The sequence below is a fragment of the Sabethes cyaneus genome, chromosome 3, assembly GCF_943734655.1.
Source record: "Sabethes cyaneus chromosome 3, idSabCyanKW18_F2, whole genome shotgun sequence".
Classification (NCBI taxonomy): Eukaryota; Metazoa; Arthropoda; class Insecta; order Diptera; family Culicidae; genus Sabethes; species Sabethes cyaneus.
Window position 1 is genome coordinate 165,787,595 of NC_071355.1, and position 24,103 is coordinate 165,811,697.

The following is a 24,103-nucleotide window of genomic DNA, read 5'->3' on the forward strand; positions in this document are numbered from 1 at the left end:
TGTCAAGTTCTGTAAAAAACACATTACTGCTAAAAATATAGGCTAAAGACTGTATTACCGCTACCTTATTACAATAAATTAATTTTCGAAAACAGTTTATGTTTAAATTTAGAAATAGAGTTTTCATATATTGGTAGGTTTAATTGACCTGGGTATACATCACATGTATCATGTTAGATTCGGATGTAAACTATGAACCAATATTGAATAGTTCGTGTCTTTTTTAGAACCGACCGTTACGTATGGTATAAATTAAAAAATCGAAAACAAAGAAATGTTTGCTTTTTGAAAAGCAATACTATGTCAGCTATTGTTATTACTAATCTAATCTAAGCGAAGCTTGTAAACATTAGTTCAAGGTAGATTTGCGCCTTTTATGAAATAGAGTGGGAAAGTAACTAATATCCGCTATTCATTTTAATTTTTTTACTTACCTGAAATGTAGAAGTAATGTATGATTTCCGAAATCAACCCAGATATAAACGCCAAAAGAATCTATCATCTACCACACAATACAATGGTGATTTGCAATGAATGATTATAATGGCCTACATGTTTTAGGGTGATTCATTGTTGATCTGCGGGTTGATCGGCAAGTAGGTATTTCTGAATATCGTCACAGTGACAGCCGTTATAGGTTTTTCATTTTTAATACATTTCATTTTGAATTGATGTATACGATTCCTCAAAAGCTTTAAAAGAATAGCACCACGGAATCCGCAGACTGCGTAACTTTTAACCGGTCGCTTCTAGATAGAATATTCCCAGGTAGGCATGTAAACTCATATTGTACCGCGAAAAAAGAAGTAGTGTCGATATCGATAATTGAAACGGTGGGTATTGATATCTGGTAGTCTTCTTTTTCTATGCCACAGAAACGGCATATATCATCTTGAAGTTTTCCCATTAGCTTCAGACGATAACGACTCGGACAATGTCCTGTTATAAGACCAGTATAAATGCTTAGAACTTTCTTCGAAAGCTCCAGGATTTTGCGAGTCATTGAAACGTTTGGAGAGATAAACCGTTACGACAGCCTAGCATTGAAAGTGTTATTCCAATTTGATTCCACTTTCGAACATTCCCATGCTTTCAGCTCCATTTTTAAAGCAGAAGCAGACAGCGCTTTCGTTTCCATCTATCCCACAGTGACCTGGGACTTAGTACAGGTTGACTTGGTTACGACAAGACAATTTTTGGAGCGATTGAATACATTCCCGGACAAGTTTTGATGTGCATGTCGCCGACTTTAGTGCGTTTAGAGCTGCTTGGCTATCGGACATGATGCATATATTTGAATGTCTATAGTTCGTGCGCAAGCACATAGTCGTACATTCTAGAATTGCTTGTATTTCAGCTTGGAATACAATTGGTCATCTGTCCATAGGAATCGATAGGTCAATTTCTGGGCCAGTTACACCTGCTCCCACTTGATTGTCCATTTTTGAACCATCTGTATAGAAAACTGTCGAGCTTGGACGAAGATCGGGACCACCATCTTGTGTGACGTAGTTGCGAGTTGCGACACACAGAACAAGAATAAAACCGAATGTCGCACGTCAATTATTACAGTTTTCAACTGCAACAACAATAGTTAACTGTCCAGATACTTTTTGGACTGCATTTTGGGGCAATTCAAACTAAATGGACTCTTTCACAACGCTATGTAAACATGGTCAATCTACAATCACCCATATTCTGTATTTCGAACGAGTTGAAATATTTCGTTCGAGTTGTTTTTTAATATGAAGATCTTTCGTTCGAGCCGCTGTTTTTTCGAACGAAATGTCGGTTTCGAACGAAACATAAACTCGTTCGAAATACAGAATAGGGGTGAATATCTACAAAAAGGGTGATCAGCTCGATTGCTGCAACTATCGCGACATCACGTTGATAAAAGCCTTCTACTACTCTCCCAGATCCTGTTATGTCGGCCTCGGCTGCCACCGATAGCACACGAAACCTTGTGTGACTACCAGAACCAGAACTACCAGCCCAGCCAGCACCAACTCGTATATCAATGTACGAAAATTATCGTAGGGGAAGGGCGGTAAAGACGGACACTTGTCATATTTCATAAACAATAATTTTTTGAAGCAAATCAATGATGGGAAATGTTTCTATAGATTGAATTAACACTTTTGAACTAAATTGCCGATTTTTAGCAGCGTAGCTGACAAATTTATAAGCAAAACAAAGAAAAAATTCGTATATACGCTAACCGATGTAATTTTGTGCGTGAAGAAAATAGCTGGTAAATCGTTAAAAAACAACATATTCATGCTAAACCGACGACATTGCGTTAGTTTGGTGTTTCACTGAATATCCATTGGAAACCTAGTGAATTTTTGAATATTCAGTAAAAAGTTATTGAAGTTTGAAAAAATGGTATCCAAGTCGGGAAAGATGGACACCCAACGGTAGGGAAAGACGGACACACAGATTTTGAACAAAATGGGTTCACAACAATGCCCAACAACGATTTAACATTGCAAATACTTCCATATTATATATGTAAAAGTAACCACAAGTCATATAACAGTTGGAATGAGCCAACTTTTAGAAATGATTAATTCGTCACCAATTAAAATATTGAAGGAAACTATTCTATTTTCTCGCTCAAAGGGGGGATCGGGAAGGGGGTTTCCCAAACCAATTCTTTCCTAAATACATTATGAAATATGTTAATTTTTCTGAACATTATGAAATATGTTAATTTTTCTTAATACTGATAATTCAATGACGGGTGACACCTTTTTGCGAGTGTCCGTCTTTCCCATATCAAGTGTCCGTCTTTCCCGCCCATGCGCAGAAACTCTGATTTATACATGATGTTTATAATATTAAAAAATGCATAAATTTTGGAAGAAATTTTCCAGCACACGTTGTAACTTTATTAGACAGAGACTTAAAGGTTCAGTTTATACGAAAATTGAGATCAATACAGTAATATTTGAGTAGATATTGAGTCTTTACCTTAAGGTGTCCGTCTTTACCGCCCTTCCCCTAAATATCTCTTAACAAACTCGGATTCGTAAATAAAACCTAATAAAGTACGCACCAGTTGATATTCTATCGTTTATAATGCTAGTAGCTGGCAAACATACGATTTTCAGCACAAAGTCGTATAGCTATATGAAGCTTGTCGCACTTTATCGGATCTTATCGTATTGAAATACCTATATAAGTGTATCGCTCAAGATTATTCCTCAGTGCGTATATCGCCTCCGAAATGCGGATAAGCGGCTTTTGCGCGTCGAATACGATTTTGTTGGATACATATCGGTACGTAACTCTTATTTGCAATCTAATTATACATATGAAAATGCTGACTGGGAGGCGGACTTCATAGGGCCTCACGCAATACGCATACGGTCCAAATATTTTTCAGTCAACAGATTTTGCAAAACTGCCAGGAGCACGTGGCAATGTTGGAAATCGAGCGAGAAGTCAACCACACCTACTCAAACGCGAGAGAGTATGAGAAGCATAGCGTTCATCGTATACGCCGCTCACGCAGGCGTAAAACAAACAGCCACCGTTGCAGTGTACAGACATTCTGCCAGCTACTCACTCGCGAACGTACACTCTTATCGTTTTCATGCATAGCTTACTCGCGAGTCAAATAGCTCGCCTGCAATCAGATACAGATTTTGCATTACTTTTTATTTTCTTCTTTATTTTCGCCCTCGATGCTACTCACGGGCGGGAGTGCGATCCCTCGCGAGTAATCGGTATCAGCAGCTTGGGCTGCAATGATGAACGAAGGCGACAACCGTAGCTGTTAGCTAAATACTCGCAAAAACTCGTCGCAGTACATGAATAAATAAGAGCGAGAGTCCGAAGGGGATGCTCATGCCGAGGCCGGCCTGTTCGTTAGAAAGAATGAGTACGCGTGTGTGAGAAAATTAGGCCACACGAGTTTGAGCTTCGCAACACTGCCATGCATCACATCTTTATTGATTGCGTCATACGCGCCTCTATTCTGTAATTCGGACGGATTGATTTTCTGCATTTCGCCAGCAAAACAACTCGTTCGAAACAACTCGAATAAAAAAAACATCCGTTCGAATTACAGACTAGCGGCAACGATACAGATAATGCACGGTCACGGTTTTTCGAACAAACTGTCGTGAATAACCAGATAGAATAGTGATGTGTTTCATGCGCATCTCGGGGACACTCTTGTCCCTTCGAGACACGGTAAGGATTGAGACAAGGTAACGGCCTATTCTGCATCCTGTTCAAAATCGCTCATGAGGGGGTGATCCGACGAGGAGGCATCGAAACGAGAGGCACGATTTTCACCAAGGATAGCCAACTCCTAGGCTTTACACGTAACTACGACTTTAGCCAGGAACTCTGCGATGCCGGAGGCCATCTGCATCATAATGAAAACGCAATCTAGGAGGATTAATCCTCCCAATTGGACTAAAATACCAAATACATAAAAGGAAGAATCAAAAAAAAAACAAACGCGTACCTCCCACGGATAGTAACCGGTGACGAAATAGAAGCGGATGGATGAGTTCGTATATTCGGGATCATTGGTGACCGCGGACAACAACCCTAGTAAGGGGATCGAGTGGCACATTCAGGTAGGAAATCGGACCTATTCTGCCCTTTGCAAAACGCTACAATCAAGAAGCATACTCCGCCGTACGAAGCTGTGCTGACATTGTACAAAATTCGGCCGGTAGTTCTTTATGGACTTGAAGTCATGGCGCTGCTCACAGAGGACATACACACCTTGCCATGTTCGAGCGGAAGGTGCTCCGGATGAAATTTGGCGGAGTATAAAAGCGGAGAATAGCGGAAGTGTATGAATCACGAGCTACAGACATTGCTTGGAGGGATTCCCCATACATCTGGCAAAAATCGGTAGGCTGCGGTGGACCGTATTCGTCGTAAAGGACAGAGGGGCGCCACGTGACAGACAGCTTAAGCAGGTCGAAAATAGTTTACGACTTCTGAAACGACTGGGAAATTGGCGATGAGTGGCCCAAGATCGAGTAGAATAGAGACGACTGCTTGAAACAGCACGAGCCTATGCTGTTAACGAAGACGATGGGCTCCTTCACAATGGAATGCACAACGGAAGAATAGAGCATATTCGTATTCTAAGCGTATAGTGCATACCGTACTTTGCAAAAATACTGAGAAAAATTTATTCACTGCTCTCCGGACTGTTTTGACTGACTGATAAGTAGAAGAAATTTTATTTTAATTTTATACTTACTTCTATCAGCAGAGAGGCGGGTTGACTACGCATCGCCAATTCGTTGAACGTATCGACACACGCAAGTCGGCTTCAACCTGATCGAGCCATATAGGTAGCACGTTTGGCCCCTCTATTCCAGGTGCCGGTGGGGTTCTTGAAGAGAATGGATTTCACTGCACAGTCGTTCGGCGTCCTTGCGATGTGGCCCACCCACCGTAGTCTCTCAACTTGCGTTAGGTGAGAATCTCTCCAAGTAGTGCCTGCAACTCGTGATTAATACGCCTACGCCATTCTCTGCTATCCGTTTGTACTCCGCCAAAAACAGCTCGTAACACCTTTAGTTCAAATACGGCAAGCGCACGTATGTCTTCCGTAAGCCAAGTTACTGTCTCAAATCACTGAAAAGAGCCGCTCTACGAAAGTTTTTTAGATACCGTACGCTCTCACTACAGCATCACTACGTTAGAGTAAATCACGAGTTCAAGCGAGTCACTCGTGTTTGTTTTCAGCAATATCAACGTAGGATTCAGAGGAAATTCAGGTCGCACCCCAAAGCTTTCTGGAAGTTTGTGAACGAGCAACGCAAGGAATGCGCGTTGCTCTGTTCTATGATCTATCGCGATGAAGCTGCCTCGAATTTTACAAACATATGGAGCTCATTCGCTGAAAAGTTTGCTGGCGTGTTTAGTCATGAAAATTTAACCAGCGACGATGTCGACTGCGCCGCAAGGAACGTCCCATCGTATGGTCAAGCTCTGAGTGACCTGGGGATAAACACTGAGATGATCTCTTTTGCCGCTACGCAACTGAAGTCCGGACCAGATGGAATTCCGTCCGTTTTCCTGAAGAAGCACATGTCTTGTTTGGTTAGACCACTACAGCTCGTATTCCAGAAGTCCATCTCCAGTGGTTTTTCCGTCTTGCTGGAAATCTGCTTATATGCTTCCTGTGCATAAAAAGGCAACAGATGTGGACAATTACCGAGGAATTAGGCAGGCGAGATGTGGACAATTACCGAGGAATTAGGTACATCGTTGAGTGCCATCTCGAAATTGTTCGAGCTAACCGTCTTGGAGCCACTTTTTTCACATTACAAGCAATATTTGACCGCGGATCAGCATCAGACCTCCCTGGTCGATCCACTACTACTAATTTGCAGTGCCTTACTACGCACATCGTCGACAACATGTCTGCAATGACGCAAACAGACGTCATATATACCGACCTGTCAGCCGTCTTTGATAAGCTCGGCTTGGGATAGGCGAAACTTTCCTGCGATGGTTCCGTTCTTATCTAACAGATCGTCAGCTGATGGTTGCCATCGGTGATTATAGATCCAGCACTTTCTGCGCCACCTCAGGTATTCCGCAGGGCAGTCATCTCAGACCGCTCATATTCCTGCACTATTTCAACGACGTGAACCTCGCGCTTGAAGGACCTAGGTTATCATATACCGATGATCTAAAAATATTTTCCCGTATCCGCTCAACTGAAGATTGCCTCGCTCTCCTACGTCAGCTGGATGTCTTCGCTAATTAATGTACCTCAAACAGAATGATTGTAAATCCCTCAAAGTGCTCTGAAATATCCTTTTCATGTAAAAAACATGCTAGTATTATCAACTACGCGTTGCTATCGGGCATTATCGAGCGGGTCGATCATATCAAAGACCTTGGTGTAATTTTCGATAAAAAGCTAACTAACATTCAGACAGCATGTACGTCAAACGTCAACAAATTCTCCTGGGCCATGGGATTCATTTTTAGAATCGCCAAGTTTCACAGACTTCTACTGCTTAAAAGCATTATACTGCTCCCTGGTCAGATCGACTCTAGAGTACTGTTCTGCGGTTTAGAACCCGAACTACCACAATAGTTCTGAACGAATCGAATTCGTCCAGCGCCGTTTTCTGCATTTTGCTCTTCGTCGGCTGCCCTGGCGAAATCCGTATCACTGACCGAGCTACGAAAATCGATGTATGCTGATTCACCTGGATACTCTCACCACACGGAGAGATACATCTAGAGCCCTGCTAATCGCCGATACTCTGCGAGGAAAAATAGATTACCCCTAACTTCTAGAGCGAATCGACCTGTGCAGCCTAGATCCCTTCGAAATACTGCTATGCTGGGGATGTCACACCGCCATACGAACTACAGCAAGTACGGGGTCCTCAGCGGTCTCCAGAGGACGTTTGGCAAAGTAGCATCCATATTCGATTTCCTATCGCGCCAAACCCTTCGTGAACGATTCAACTGCTTCTTCAGCCGGTCCAATTAACTTGTCTATCCGTTTTTGTTTATGTATTTTATTTATATTTATGTGAATTTATTACTATTTATACACTCGACCACTAGTTTTAAGAAGTTGAACCATCGAGTCTCTTGATGTAATAGATAAAAAATAAATAAGTCCGTAGAGAAGTTCGGATCTGATTAGCATTTTGTACACAGCTTTACGCGGTGGTGTATGCTCCTTGATCGAAGCATCTTGGAGAGGAAAAGTAGGAGAGCCAATAATTATAATTACTCCTATATTGTCTGGGAAGTTTCAGCTAACAGCCAGCTGTGATATTTCTTAAGAACGTTATACAGGCTCAAATCTGTAGACAATTCAAGTATCAAACTAGTTTTTGATTCAAGTAAAATGTTTTTGTTATTCTGTACTATTGAAATAAAAAAGTATATTGCTTAATATCATTCTCAGGCTATCATATTACATGCATTTTAGGTTAAATAAATCGAATTAACCGATATGTTGCATCAAAGTGCCCGCAAACTGCAGGTGAATCATCTTAAACAAGCAGGCCGTTATTCGTTACTATAACGCCTATTGTGTGATAGAGGATAGATTCTGTTGACGTTTGTACTTGAATTGATCCGATTGGAAAAACTGAATTATTCGTCATCTTCGGTAAGTCAAAAAATTAAAAATCCGATGATCTCTGTCTCACAAGCAGTATATATTTAGGTAATTTAAACCAGTGAATAAATGAAAAATGTATTTATAAGTTTGAAGATCAGCAGTTGACTGGTTTTAGGAAATTAGTTCATTGCAATAATGTAACGGCGGTAACATCTTAAAGCCTTGTTTTAGAATCAATATATTTTTTGCAGAATTTGACGATGTCAGACTCTGAGCACGAATCTTCCGCCTCTGAATCTCCTGTAACTAAAACGCGACGGGTTTTACGGCAGCTGTCCCGCAAGTCTGAAAAGCAAGGCAACGGAACCGCCGTTCACGAGGACAATGCAGAAGAGGATGACATCGAAAAATCAAATAACCAAGAAGGACCGGGAAAAGGGAACTACCAAGAAAAGCAAACGGGCATGCAAGCAAAATATGTTTCTTCAAAGCCAAACGGTGGTCCTGTGAATCCACCTAAGACTGCAGTAGCTTTGCAGCACCCAAAATATGATGAAATGGTAGAACAAGCAGTTAAAGAGCTTGTTGAGAACCAACGAACCGGAACATCGATTCAGAAGGTTATGAAATTCATCGAGAATAAGTATTCTGTTCCTGAAGCTAAGGCAAAGTTATTTTGCAAAAAATCAATTCAAAAAGGTCTCAAGAATGAAACGTACGTCAAAACCAGCGGTATTGGTTTGACCGGATCGATTGATTTTTCAGCCTCTTATAAGAAAAAGATGAAACGAGAGCAAATGAAATTGATGAAACTCCAAAACCCTAAAGACTTGAAGATAAAAACGAAAGCTGTTGCTAAGAAAAATGTTCCTAATCTGAAGGCAAAACCGAAGACGAAAGAGTTTTTCAGTATGTTTCACGAATAAAATCTTGTTTGTGGTGTTGTTTTAAAACATAAAACTGTGCTCTTTCATTTTAAATTTTAAATTAGGCAGCTGGACATATTATAAATATGAACCATTCGTTCCATTAACCACATATTCTTATTAAGACGTTGTTTAAAGTTTGAAAACCTACGCACAACACTTAGTCCAGGTAACAATTTTAGCTTTTCCAGGAAAAAATAACATTGTCATTTAACGGATAAATTAACAAATTTACCAATATCGTTCGGAATAGATCACAGTACCAACGGTTAGTTACTTTATTCCTTTGAAAAGTTTATCATTTTAGCGTTGAGCAACGATGGTAATAGAAGAGAATATGTACAAATATTGCAAAAAATTTCTGCTGAATGTCTTTCTAAGTGAGTAGAACCAATATATTTATAAAGCAATAACCTTTTGGTCAATATTTTGTTATTTTGGAAATTCATTTTCGACTGACGCAAAATAAACAATCGTATTGCTAGTATCACATTTATAGGTAATGATGCTCCAATATCGATTTCGATTTAAGTCACATCCTTTTCTGTTTTATCAATAGTATCTATAAACCTAACACCAGCTACTCTAGAACCTCCCTTTGTTCTGCTAGGTCCTTGCCGGTTGAACTTTTCGTTCCAGCTTTTATCTTGTGGCTCAATCCTATGTGTGTACTTTATATGGTTCGATAGGAAGTGGTCCTGACTAAAGCGTAACGGACAGAGCTGACAAGTAAACACCTTACGATCATCTTCTATATGATTTTCATAGTGTTTTATGTAGACCTGTCGAGTTGTAAGCTTTTTGCTACATATGTTGCACTCGTACGGATATTGTCCTGTGTGACGAATCTCGTGTTTGTACAGTTCACTCGTTGTGCTAAATCGGGACGGGCAGTGTCGGCAAGGGTAATTCTTTTCACTGGTATGAATACTTTTGTGTTTTCGAAGGTGAAAGCTGCGTTTGAACATTTGACCACAGACATCGCACTTGTAACGACGATCCTCCGAGTGCGATATCATGTGCGAATATAGATTGGAAGCGCCAGAGAAGCCAACGTTACAGATTTTGCACTTGTGTTCCTTTGGTCGATTGTGACGAGTGATACAATCGCGGACAATGGTCTCATGTTTGTACTTTTTGCCACAGATTGGGCAAGGAAAGTCAGCTTCGGACTTGTGTCGCGCCATATGCACGGTGAGTATGCTTTCTTGAGCAAATCCTGTAAAGTATTTATTTTACCAAAATGATTACTAATAAATTAAATATAACCGACAAACCTTTTCCACAAACTTCGCATATGTGCGCTTTGTCGTAGTAAACATACCGCTGATGACCTCGAAGATCTCTCGCCGACTTGTACCGCCGGTAACAAATACTACATTCAAAAGGCCTTTCCGTATCTGATGCATCATTATGGTATACCTTTGGCCTTTTGGCATGAACCTCCTGTGAGTGGCTATCCAAGGCATCTTGCGATTCGAAACCTTTGCGACATCCACAACAGACAAAAGCACCGCGCCCCTTGTGTGTAGATTCGTGCTCCATCAGTTCCTTCAATGTTCGCCGCGAAACGCTGCATTTGCTGCAAGCGTACAATTTCCTGTCCGCAGCACGTTGAAGATGTTTTTGAAGCATACTCTCGCTCCGAAACATTCGGTAGCAACCCCCACATTCAATGGCAAACTCTTCTTTCAGATCGGTTTTGGATAACGCTCGCTGTGGATAGTGAACCTCTTCTTGATGTTCACGCAGCTCAGTAACATCGTTAAATATTTTGGCGCAGCCACAACAACGTATCACGGTTTCAAGTTCAGTCTCGCTTGGTCTAGTCTTCGGCTTCCGATACGGAAAACGCTCATGAAGTCTCTTATTGTCAACGTTTTCGAACCTTGCTAGACACACATTACACTGGTATTTGTGCAATTGATTCGTGGACGAAATTTCTGTTTTGTGTTTTTTTGCGTGCAGCAGCAAGATACTTTTTTCCGGACAATTGAAATTACATCTGCAGCATTTGAAAAGCTTATCTGCATGAAATAACTTTTGGTGACTTAAAAGGCCATTGTTGGAGAAGAAATTGCAACCGCAATAATTACATTTCTTGAGCGGTTTCAAATTATTCTTATCAGCTTTGTGAATCTTAAGCTTGTAAATGCTGGGAAAATTCAGATAACATACATTGCATTGCATCTTTCCTGTTGCTTCACAGCTTGTTTGTTTAGGACGGTGTGTACGAACTGAATGCTTTCTTAGCTCAAGTTCAGTTTTGTAAGATTTGTCACAACCACAACAACGATGCACAATCTCGTCGTTGATAACAGTGTCTTGAATGTCTATCTCATCTACATCTTCTAGATATTCCTCTTTTACTTCAACAGTCTTTTCGTCTGCTTCTCCTACATCCTCTTCTACGACTTCATCTAGATATTCAACATCGTACACGCTATCTTCGTATCCATTTCCGACCGCTTCATCATTATCAACGGTTTTGCAAAACATACCAGAAAGAGTTTTGTGTGCTTGCTGGCATTGCTCTCGCAATCTATATGCGTCTGCTAGCCGAGAATAACACATAAAACAAATGTGTCTTGGAAATTGATCTTCTACAGTTATCTACAAAAAATTTTTAAGTTAATACTTCTATAATAAAAGCTAAGTTTTACCTCTAAACCACAAATAATGTATAAAGCATCTGCGGTGGCAAATTCCTGCAAATGAATACAAGTTAATATTCCGGTAAAATTTTTTTTTTCTTATATTTTATTCACCTTTTGCGCTTCAAAGATATCAAGCATAAGGCAATCGACGTCCTTGGCATCGCCAGCTAAACAAATGCGACAAATATTTTCGGAAAACTCCATGATCGGCAAGTGGATCTGCAGGTTTTCACATATCAAAAAACGCCTAAAACTTTAATCAGCAGGTTTAATTTTGATAATCGTTTGAAATGATTAACGACATCAAAATATTATATTATTTACTTCACTGTCACTCAGATCGCTCAGATCAGACTCACTTTCTAATGTGAGAACTGAGAATTGGATTTATCGACGTTCTCGTTCTCACCAGGATGCTGTGAAAGTTTCGATATCCTTAGAGTGACTATATACAGAGTGGCGACATGTCATCCCAAAAGTATGCAATGCTCTAGCAAAGCTTATTTTCTTTCTCTTTCCTGCATACGCGTTGGATTGGTCGTCTGCTCGATTGGAATGCCACTGACAAATAATTATCATTCCAATTTAGACATTGTCGCCACTCTATATATAGCCACTCTAGATATCCTGTTGGCCATCAAAGTATCGAAAATATCGCGATCAGAGCTTCCAGATGTGAAGCAATATCTCGAGACGTGCAGCCGTGTCAGCTGATGCGCAGATGCCATCACTGGTATTTGATCGTTGTTCACGCACGATTCTTTAAATTCTTTTTTCCTAACGCAAATTCATATTTTAATAGTAATTATCCTGTACTTACCAATTACATTGAAAATATGCTTGTTAAGCAAGGAGGGGTTCAGTGGGGTGTGGGGAGCCAATAATGAGAGATTGATGATTCAAATTGCTAAATTGCAAACATGATAATTTTCGCGTGGGAGGTGGGAGTCTAAGACTCTGAATCATTTCGCGAAATTTTTTACTTTTTAGTTAAAATTTGACAATTCGGTAGTTAGGGTTTATTTCTAATCCTCGTCGTAGTAAGTAAAGCCATTCTAATTCTCATAATTTGTCGGATGTATTTAACCATCTAACGGGTAAGACCGTCTGTAGACGGCCTTCGCTTTTGGAGCTCCAGAGGCGCATACAAAATTTATTTATAGTTGGCAATACGCAAAATGTGTTCAGAACAGATTTCTTGACATTTTGATACTAATATCATAACATTCTGACCATGCATTCAAAAGTAATCATCCTTCAAAAACAAAAATTCCGAAAAATTCGGAAAATAATTAATGCGCGAATATTCCCTTTTTTACTTTTGAAGAAAAAGGACATCTAGAACAAAATGATTGACCTAAAAAATGTTTCTATGAGTAAATTTCATGCATTATTTTAATTTTGTAATATATCTGAATTGAAAAAACATCTGGGCAGAGCGTTAGACATGAAAAAAGAAAAAGAGAAATTGGACTTTTTCTTACCTGGCGCTCCTCCAGATAATTATTTTTGTATGAAAATCAGAACTTAAGGTTTTTTTGTGTGTACTTTCATGATAAAATAGTCATTAGCTTGATCGCATCGTTTTTACGGTGTTGCCCGTTAGAGGGTTAATTAATACTCCAAAAGTTCTTGTGCTGATTTGACTATAACACACTTACCTTCCGATCAGTGAAGTTTGAAATCACTGAAAAGTGATTATTAAAGCATATTATTGAAATTACGCAACTGCCTTTATTGCTTAAATTCGTCGTACCGTTTTAAAATCCGTCCATCAAAATTTTTCATCGTCCGAACTAAAAATCACAACAATATTTACGAAGCTTAGCAAAATTAGTTCAGAGTGAGAACCATTTCATGTTTTGAGAGATTGATAGTTGTTTTGCTCAATGAGAGCATATAAGATATATGGAGACATGTTACTGTGAATAGCGAATTTGTTTATTCAGTCCAGGTTGGAACTGGAAGAATATTTGGTGTTCATTTGCCCCTATTTGATAGATTAAACTCATCTCATTTCAACCCGGGTTGAGTAAACAAATTCGTTATGCGATAAGCATCCATACATTGGTAAAAAGATTCAAGGAAAAATCAGTAAAATACGTCAAAGCTCTCTTCCTCACCTGTGCATATCTCATTGGCTCTCAGAATAACCATCGACCTGTCAAAAATAACCAAATAAAATAAAAAATAATCCAGATTTAGCTGCCAGGCACAATAAAGCACTTTTATAAGCAATATCGCACTTTGATGGTACTTGTACTTGTAATTAGCAATATATTTAACTGCAATATTTATTTTAGTGTATGCTCGCTTTATCGAAGACAAGATCGAAAAGATATCGAATAAGAATTTGCCATAATATCGATGAGGTCGATAAAGAAGCAAACCATCTGTAAACACGGCAAGGCAAAGACAAAAATTCCAAAAAGTCGTTGAACAAGGAAGAACTGTCAGTCAATGTGAAACTGGAACACCAAACACGCAATTTCGCGTCGCGACGTTTAGTCAAAATTTGAGATTTGAAATTTGGTTTCTCTTGAAAATTGTGAAGTGTTTACCTTATTAAAATTTAATTATCGCTTCATATACAAACGTTCATCTTGAATATAACGACTATTAAATAATGGAATCCAAAACGCTTTCATCTGTACAGACAGTGCAGATACTGGCTGAAAAAAACCGCGATAATAGCAAGGCGACCAAAAGGCGAAACTGTTCATCTGGTGCATCGAAAGAGGTAGGTATTTGAACTAAAGTAAAATACATGCGAAAAAGTAATTGTATGCTTTTAAACAGCCCAAGCAAGTAAGAATTGATTCTTTTGTTTTGGAAAAACAGAAAGCTGTTGCCAAAAGTCCGGCAGACAATCCTTACGCTCGAGAGATATTCATGTGCAAAACGAATGTCCGTGAGATTGTAACCAAGGCAACGGAAGAAAATCCCAGGTCACAAACATGGGATGCGCGCAAACGGCGCAAGCAAGAAAAGGTTTATCTAGACCGATTGTACCGCTCCTATGTTGAGGAGCCAAAATACAGAATTCGAGAACCGTTGCATCAGCTACGATTTGTGAATTCATATTATGAGTATAGGTTTTTTCTGGCGTTGAAAAAACCATTATGCAGCGAGATCGAGTATGCAAATTATATGAAACAGCTGCAGCTTGCTGGAGTAAAAGAGTGCATGGTCAGAATGCGAAAAAAGAATCTTCTACTTAAACTTGAAGATAACGTCGTAGCGCAGGTAGTTTGATGCGTGTCTTCTACTACAGGTTCGTTAATTGGGCGTTCGCAAGGGTGGCGGAAATGTCAAAATGAATCATTTGAGGGGTCTAGAAATGCGATTCAAGATCTTACTTATTGTTGCTAATGGGATAATCTGCTGGACTCAACGTCACAGATTACGTTTAACTTTTTAGCTAAAGGTAATGTGGTATATTTGCGCTTTGCCGCTGTTCTTCCCGACGAGACAGCCATTGCCTGTCATATCAACAGTCGATTATCAACCATCATACTTGAATGCAAAGACAGCATACCGAGAAGTTTACTTACTCCAATTTTAAACTTAACCAGTTTTTCAATATGTATTCCGAGTCACGAAAGTTTTAAAAATCAGAGACAAAAATAATTTGCGAACCCCTCAGGAAATTTCAATCAACTGTCAGTCAGCCCAATTAACGAATTCTGGCTGTATTTGCAAAAATATGATCATTGTTTTTTTCAGGTACGCAAAAGGTTTCCCGAGTGTTGGAGTGGCAAATTAGAAAAATTACCTTTGTATTTAATGGATGCTTACCAGCAACACATAAAGCGAAAGAATAAACCGAAACTCTCAAAAGAGGTCAATACTAAAGAGTCTCTGAATGATCAAATGGTAGAGGAATTTCTAAAGCACTCTAATGCCCGTAGTAGAGGTTCTAAGAGGCAAATCAATAGCATCGTTCCTATTATCGACTGTTATCTTGAACACAGTGAAACCGCTGGCTGGCTGGAATTTAATGATGACAAGCTTAACAAAAAGTATAAAGTGGGGCCGTATCTTGAAAAGTCTGCTCCTGTCGCACTTCCCGTCCCTATGGATTATCCCGAAGCCGCCACACCTAATAGTTTAGACACAGTACAGTCCTTCAATTCGGAGATGGAACATATGAGAGCGGAAATGGCTATGACACAACCTTCAAATGAAATACCGATTACTGGGTCATTTTTCGCCAGTACTATGGATGTGATTAGTGCTCTAAGTACAACGAGGAAAAATCCTACAGATGAGTCGTCGATTGAAGCAGTCGAAATACCAGAACTCGAGGTTTCTAGTCCTCATCCAAGTGAAGCCGTCACTGTCGATGACAATGTCGGTAGGCAGCAAGAAGAGGTATATGAAATAACCGATCCTCCTGCAGTTCGTCCAAATGAATCCACTAGTGCTCAAAATAACATTTCAAAATCAAAAACAGCTCAAAAAAAGAGCGCTCAAGCTACTAGTATGCTGGTGTCTCAAACAGTCGAAAAACAAGGAGGCGATCGTTCTACAAGTGCTTTAGCTCGTCAAAAAAGCTCGAAGGTGTCGTCGATTGAGACAGCGCAGTGTTCTAGAGCGTTAGATCAATTAAAGAGTCCAAATCGTGCTACCACTAATACAGGTCATCCGCCTAAGAGTACACTGCTTCAAGAAAAGAGCTCTCATCAGACTATTGCAAGCCCATCCAGCACACCAATATTTAATGCATGTATTCTTAGACCGAGAAGAATTTCTTATGAATCAGAATCGCAGCTTGATGCAAACTCGCTAGTGACACGCGACCTCAACGCTATAGCAGACACAATGCCAAATACGGAAGAGTTTTGCCCTCCAGTTTGTTCAACTCAAGTGCCTGGTCAAGAACAGATGCAGAATGAGTCTAGTTTCTCATTGATTACACCAGCACAACGAAAGATATATGAAATATCTGACTCTCCTCCGAGTGCACAGAATGTGGCATCTGCTGTTCAAAATACCAAAACAGGCACTTCCTACACTTTGGAATATTTACGCAACAACAGTAATATAGATCAACTTGTAATAGAGAAAATTAAAGAAGTGGATCCAAACCGTGCAGAACAGAGGATTTTGGTGTTGGATAAATATGTGAAGAGATTCTACAATCGAGCCCGTGATATGCTGGCTCGTAATATTTTTCCAGATGGATTGAGGCTTTTGACGAAAGACGAACTTAGTCAGAAAAAAGAGAGTTCCAATTTGAATCAGAAATCACCAATAACTATTACCGAAGAAGTTTCGTTACATAATGATATGTCTAAAAGCAACGAACATCGACCAAAAACTGCTCAATGTACAACAACAGCAAGTATCACAAACGGGTCAAATATTCCAACTATCCCTCGTAGGTCTATAAGTTCGGACTTAGTACTGCAGAGTGATGCCAGATCGGTGTCACAGAACCGGCAATGTCATACCACACCAGTTCCTGTTGCATCCGCTCGGTTACAATCACACCAAGAAACTCCTTTTTGTACCCTCGCTGCAACTCGTTCCCAAATTACAACACGCCAAAATATCGACCTGTTACCTCAGAATCGATCTCCTTCCCGAATGGATACTATATCTTCTAACACCAGCAGAGCGTTGCACGTTACTCAACAGCAACAACTTCGTGGCAGGATCGATAGTGCTTCGGATCATGATTCATCTAGCTCTAACATTACTGTGCTTCACAATAGCGTAAAATCTCCTGAGGTAAATGTTAAGCAAGAGAGGAACATTTCCGACTATGCATCGGAGGTTGAATGCCAAGGGGAGGTAAATAATGAAATCGTTTTAAGTGACGACGACGAGCCCGCCATGGTGGATGCCAATGAGTTGATTGAAAGACATTCCAAAGACAATCAGCTGGAGCAGATCGCTCAGATGCCTGTAATGCCACACATTATTAAGGACAGAGTGGATGAATTGTTTCAGAGTAATCATGACAAAACATTGTCGCAGAGCAGCTCAGATACTGGGACTGGATCCCAAAGTACTAACTCACAAAACGATAGGTCAGCTCGTGCGGACGCTGTGGGGTTTCGCTAGAAAACCGGTGAGTAAAATTTTATAGCAGGTAGTGTCTTGCTTTCGATTGCTTGTGTTAAAATCATTTGCATAATTAGAATTATTGTAATCGTGGTGGCACTCACCATGCTTAATTAGTATTGGTAGGAAACTAATAGACTGCATAATGTAATTATTGGTTTAGATTGCTTGTTGTTTTATTTAACTGAGAGTGCGCCGTAAATACTAAAGATAGAGCAATACTTAGTTCAGCAATCATGGATAATAATTTACTCTATAAATGCCCCATATATAATATTTTCGAATTTTGCTTGGCTGAGGTGCTACAGTTAAAAAAGCAAAATAAGTTCACTGAGTGCAGGACAAGCCTGAGATAGTTTCCCATGTCACGCTTGTTATCGTTTCTGTGCACAGGAAACATAACTGATTCTTTCCAATACCAATACACAGAATGCACATGAGGCGCACTTACACTACGATGAAAAGTTGTATTCGAACTTATTGAACACCCCGTATTTTTCACCGACTCTCACCAGTTGTAAACAGATTGTTCAGGATTTAAGGCATTTAAGCTACGGTAGATCCTTCAAAAGATCGTTGTTCCGGATCGTCGTTAGGGGGGCCTATTACCAACGGGACTGGATGTCTTCACACTAAAATAAAACGCTAAATTTATCTTACGGCAACCATCCGCCAACAGCGGTGGTTGCTAGTGCACTGTATTGATTGCTATTTATTATTCGCCTTTTATACACTTGCGGTAGATTTATTACATGGTCAGAATAATAGCCTTTGTGCATCACGTTCAGTTGAACGGACAATAGAGTTTTGTGACTAGCTTCGGCTGGACAATAGACGCTAACTGCGATGGATTACAATGCGGCTTTCTGCCGCAACATACTCCACCACCAAAACCAACGGTTTTTCACTATGGCGTGCGGAGGAACAGATGATCACATCTAGACGGAACGGATGAACGATGATGTCAGTGGGTTAGTTGAATTCAGCTTCTGGCGAACGACGCGGACGGTAATTGCTCGCTGGTCACAGCGGCGCAATCCAAGCCTGACTATGCGTAGTCCTAGGCCTGCATTCCTAGACGAATTTCTCGAACCGCAAACTGACCACTTCCAGGAATTAATACATTCTCGGATGCTGCAAGCTTCCGTGCTGTACAGCCCTCCTACTACTACGCTGAATCTAAGAACCGGGGACTCAGGAGCTGAATGTATCTTGCTAAGCGGCTGTGATTCGCCCACACTGGCATAGCTCCACTGGGGGAATTGATTGCTAGGCGGCTGCGAAGTCACCCACACCGGCATAGCTGAAGCGTAAATGTCCGATAACGATTGCAGACCGCACTACCTGCAATAATACGGCTAACACAACTAACGTCGAACAGGAACTATCCACTGTCCGCATACCAAATGTTCCACCTCTAGCAGCTAGCCAGCAACACCTGCTGACACGGTCGACGAACTTGATGTCCCGCGAGTAAAATGATGTTGCTGAAGTCACTAATTCAGCGTCGAAAATACCACGTGTTGCTGCGAACCGATAGCACGAACGATAAAACTGAAGTCCCGTTGGTAAAATGTTGTCTGTGCCAGGGCAAATCCTGGTCACGGCACCAATGTTCCGGATCGTCGTTAGGGGGGCCTATTACCAACGGGACTGGATGTCTTCACACTAAAATAAAACGCTAAATTTATCTTACGGCAACCATCCGCCAACAGCGGTGGTTGCTAGTGCACTGTATTGATTGCTATTTATTATTCGCCTTTTATACACTTGCGGTAGATTTATTACATGGTCAGAATAATAGCCTTTGTGCATCACGTTCAGTTGAACGGACAATAGAGTTTTGTGACTAGCTTCGGCTGGACAATAGACGCTAACTGCGATGGATTACAATGCGGCTTTCTGCCGCAACAATCGTCTTTGGAGAGTTTCCACGCACGATTTGTTCATAGACTTCGAAGCTGCATATGATATCATCGACCGTAAAGAGCTAACGGAAAATCATGGATGAGAACTACCTTCCCGGAAAGCTCATCACATTGGTTAAGGCTATGGACGGTACGCACGGCTGTGTGCGGATTTCGGATCAATTGTCGGATCCCACAGGGGGTTTCATCAAGGTGATGGTTTGTCATGCCTCTCATGTTATAAATTCAGCAGGTGTCATCACGCGGAGCCCGATTTTCAACAAGTCGAGTCAATTCGTCTACTTTGCCGATGATATGGACATTGTAGACAGGTCATCTTTGGTGGCGGACAACGGCACTAGCCGTGAGATTCGAAGGCGTATTATCAGCGAAAGTTGTGCCTTGCAATTGCTGTATGATAGAACAGACTAAGGCTCCGTACAAAGTGTACCCTTCACAAGACGCTCATTACACCAGTTGTTCGCCATTCGCAAAGAAACGTGGACGATGCTTGAGGAGGTCCTTTGATTGCTCGCAGTTTTCGAAAGACATCTACAATGGTGGTAGTGGATGAACTAATAACTCGTGTAGCTCTATTGCGAAAAGGTAGCTAAGCTGATTGGATTTAAGTTCCAAGGAATGGAAGGGCAAGTTAATTGAAGAAATTTTATTCATCAGGCGATATCTTAATCAGAAGACAGTTGTAATTTAATGTAAATGTAATGTACTGCTAGCTGGCAGTGATATCTTTGAAAAGCATGCAGAGCGAGTAGAGGATCTTCAACATTTGGTATGACGAAAAAGTGGGTTTTCCCATAGAGGTTCGCGAATAGGTCGGCGTATGAAAACAATCAGCGAGCTAATCATATTTTGATTTTGAATAAGCTGCTCAACTGTCGTATCTATATCGAATGACAAAGATCACGAATCGACCTGGACAATTGCTGAGACTAAGCCATCAAAATCCGGTTTATGCCTAATCCGTAGTAGTGGTATCTTGCCATCTTCTTCCTTTGCCATGAGACTTTCTGTTGTGTTGTTTACACACATTTAAACACGGAAAAAGTACTTTTGAACAACTGTTGCGACTTGGCAAGTAAACCTTGTCAAGTAAGATTTTCGTTAAAACGATTATACATTTATACCGAAGTCCACGTACGTGCTGGTAGTAAGTTACTGCATGCATTGGTGGGGAGATCAGCCTGTGAGAAGGAGACGTAATATTCCGAATTTCTCGCGGTTATGAAGCTTCAACAATCATGTTTCGAGATTTTCGAATGTTGCATGACAATTTTTCAGGTTCTAAGCGAGTGATATTATTTTAATAGAAAAATATGCCATATTTTACCTGTAGCGATCCATATGAACAAAAATCTTATGCTCTGTTATGTTTCGCTTTTTATTCGCTTGTTTAATTTTACGTTTGTTTGGTTTTGTATGTTTTGTGATGAGTCATTTGATTTTCCAGCAATAAAATCCAACAGGAGAGAATATTTCCAAACACCCCAGTTATTGGTAAAGCTCAATCTGTACAAGCATTATCAAGTCGCCTGGCTCGACTACGAATAGTAGCACCGATCAGTAACAGCGAAAGGGCTTTACGTCAGGCCCATACCACATTGTTGGGAAGAAGTTGTTTTCTAACCCAGATTGAAATCCTGACGGTGCAGTTTTATCGAAACCCGGCGGCATACCAACAGCGACATTATCTGGAGGTAACTTTAAGCTCAAAACAGCATAGAGTATGTAATTTCACTGTTACCGATTACGAAGTACGTAAACTCTTGAACCTCACTGGCGGCGATCGAGGATGGTTGGCACTGACTAGAGTTCTGAACCAAGTCGGACGATTCCAGTATAATAAATTTCAACACGTACCGAGCCGAATGGATTTTTACCGAATGAATATAAGTGAGAAACTGTTGTATATGTTTTTCAGCACCTTTCCAATTTGTGTCCAGGATGCCGGTTGGGTTATCAACTTTCGAAATAATTTTAACTGCTTTTATGAAGAACCTGTCCATCTAGAGAAGTTTAACTTTGTTCTACATTCCACCGGTTCGAGCTCAGCTGAAAATAATGCCATTGATTTGAGCGAAGGCTTAGATCCTTACATAGTACGTAGAATGCGACAACTCCGCAATAAATTATAAATATAATATAATATTGTTAGTTAGTGTTTTGTTACTAAATAATCTATAAATAAATGTATCTCGATTCCTAACAGTTGCTGTATACATGTATGTAAGCGGTTACACCCCTTTGAGATAAAATCAAACATTAAAAATGCTTCCGCGACATTTCGTTAAAAACCGCGTGTGTAGTTTAAATTTTGAATACAACTATTAGCTAGGATGTTTTATATTGGGATAACAGTAATTTTCGAAAATCATGGCCATTTCCAAAAAAAATATTTTATCGCAAAACCTCCCATTTACGGACGAGGTAGGTACTTCTTCAGTTGGGGAAATACAGTCTCTTGAACATGCTTCAAGCGATTTTTCTAAAAGTGCTGTAATATTTTCAAAAATCTCTAGTGGTCATTGGAAGCTCTGAACTGATGAACTACAGAGAAAATCTCATGCGAAAATGCATTTAAATGTTTTTTCAACATAATGATTAAAACAAGTAGTTTAATTGCAAATATAGTCATATATTTATAGATTGATACTTTTTACTTTTATGAGAATGCTTACAGATAGACTGAAACTAAACCGAATTTTCATCCTGTTCTACACTTTAAAGAACTTTAAAAAATATTTCTTATCGCCCATCGTTGCTCTTCCGTGCCATCTGTAAGCCTCTATACGTCGAGGATCCCCCCGCGGTTCTAGATGAAGCGTAAGTTTTAACCATTTCATTCTCGACAGTTATAAGATAGTCCGGACACTCTTTAATGTGAGCCGTCATTTCCGTTTTGTTGATGAGGTGTGTCGCATTGAATGGACAGGGTTCCAATTGTTTGTTCATATGTTGTTTCTTGCACTTGATGATATGGTATGGCAACCGATAGCGTACAATGCGATGCTCGCTATTGTAAGGACAGCTAATTAGATCATCATCCATTATCTGAATTGAAGGAAAAAAATTAACGAATATTACTCTTAATCCGTTTCCAGTATTGGGATAGATCTATAATGAAATAATTATTATACCGATAAAGGTTAGCCGCACATAAAGGAACTACCTAAACCGTTGAGGTTAAATCTTAATTTGTTTTGTTTTTTTCGAATGTCTGTCACACCAGAGTTGCCAATAAATAAATTTAAAAACCATCGATGACGTTTGTTAGAGATTGGCATTGGCATTGGCAATCAACGTTAGCTATAAAACGGAAAATGTGACGTGTTTGGAAAGTATAATCAATATTGCCCTTTGCATTGAAAGTTGGATTTTGAGCACACTTGTTCAGTCACACATTTTGTAGGTGAGAAAAGTTGCCAAAATTTCGTGGTAAAAACCCATGAATCTTGGTTGATTCCTATTTTAATTCTAATGCTTACGTAGAGTTGTTATCGACGCTACGAATAATATAAAAACAGTTTCTAAATACATAATTCCACGCATAATTCATAATTTGAACAAATATGCAGCATATATGAAATAAATGAAAAATTAAATACTATTTGCTTTTCCTACAACTGGTACTGGCGTCACTGCTAAATCAAATGTCAGCTCAGATGGGAGAGTTGTAATGATGGGAAATGCCGATCAAAATCTATAACGATTATTGATAAAGTTTTCTTATCGTTAATAATTAATAACGATAATATGACAGTATAAGCAAAAATACATAAAAAATAGAACAAAAATGTTAAAATAATAACAAGCCAAGAAGAAGATTTCATTTTAAACCCTCCAATTTTCGATACTTTTCCGTGACGATAAAGTTTGATGGTATTATCGATATAAGATTACTAGCGATATTATCAGTAGCACACTTTTCATCACAGTTTTGAAGGTTGCACTTTATAACTGTGCAGTCCAATTGAGTGCGAAGAGCGCAATATGTTAGAATGCCAGTGTCGCTGCAGTGCGCGTGGTAAACATCACACATATTCAGATAATGTATTTACATTATATATGCATATGTGTGTGTGCCTGAGATTCATCAAAATTTCAAATATGGCTGCCAAGTACTGTGATTGGAAACTTCGCTTGCTTTAAATTTCTGAAAAAATCGGTGCAAAGGGGCGAAGTTGTGGGATTCAATTCATCCGGACGAAAAGAAAAAGAACGTTTACAAACATTTCACTGGTATGAAAACACGGCGATGAGCGCTCGATGACAGCACCAACCAGCGCACGGATAAAGAACAGATAAATAATAATGACAATGAATAACTTTGACAATGAAGTTCCTGGTTCACAGACTTATTGTTACAGATTATTCTATACAGATTGTCGCTGTAGAAAACAGCGACACTGGCATTCTACATATATTGATTCCAGCTCT

At 39.8% G+C, this 24,103-nt stretch overlaps 3 protein-coding genes across 3 annotated transcripts; 2 read left to right on the forward strand and 1 right to left on the reverse strand.

Moving 5' to 3' along the window:
• Positions 1-8,346: 8,346 nt before the first annotated feature.
• On the forward strand, positions 8,347-9,012 carry LOC128740373 (uncharacterized). The gene has a single exon (XM_053835911.1). It carries the CDS (start codon positions 8,347-8,349, stop codon positions 9,010-9,012), a length of 666 nt encoding a protein of 221 aa, XP_053691886.1.
• Positions 9,013-9,413: 401 nt separating this feature from the next.
• On the reverse strand, positions 9,414-11,965 carry LOC128741908 (zinc finger protein 260-like). The gene is made up of 4 exons (XM_053838024.1): positions 11,781-11,965; positions 11,676-11,720; positions 10,290-11,625; positions 9,414-10,231 (listed from the first exon to the last, which is right to left on the reverse strand). The coding sequence occupies exons 1-4, from the start codon at positions 11,871-11,873 to the stop codon at positions 9,540-9,542; spliced, it is 2,166 nt and encodes a 721-aa protein (XP_053693999.1). The 5' UTR covers positions 11,874-11,965; the 3' UTR covers positions 9,414-9,539.
• Positions 11,966-14,295: 2,330 nt separating this feature from the next.
• On the forward strand, positions 14,296-21,784 carry LOC128740374 (uncharacterized). Its single transcript, XM_053835912.1, has 4 exons — positions 14,296-14,409; positions 14,469-14,915; positions 15,396-17,748; positions 21,117-21,784. The coding sequence occupies exons 1-3, from the start codon at positions 14,296-14,298 to the stop codon at positions 17,739-17,741; spliced, it is 2,907 nt and encodes a 968-aa protein (XP_053691887.1). The 3' UTR covers positions 17,742-17,748; positions 21,117-21,784.
• Positions 21,785-24,103: the final 2,319 nt, after the last annotated feature.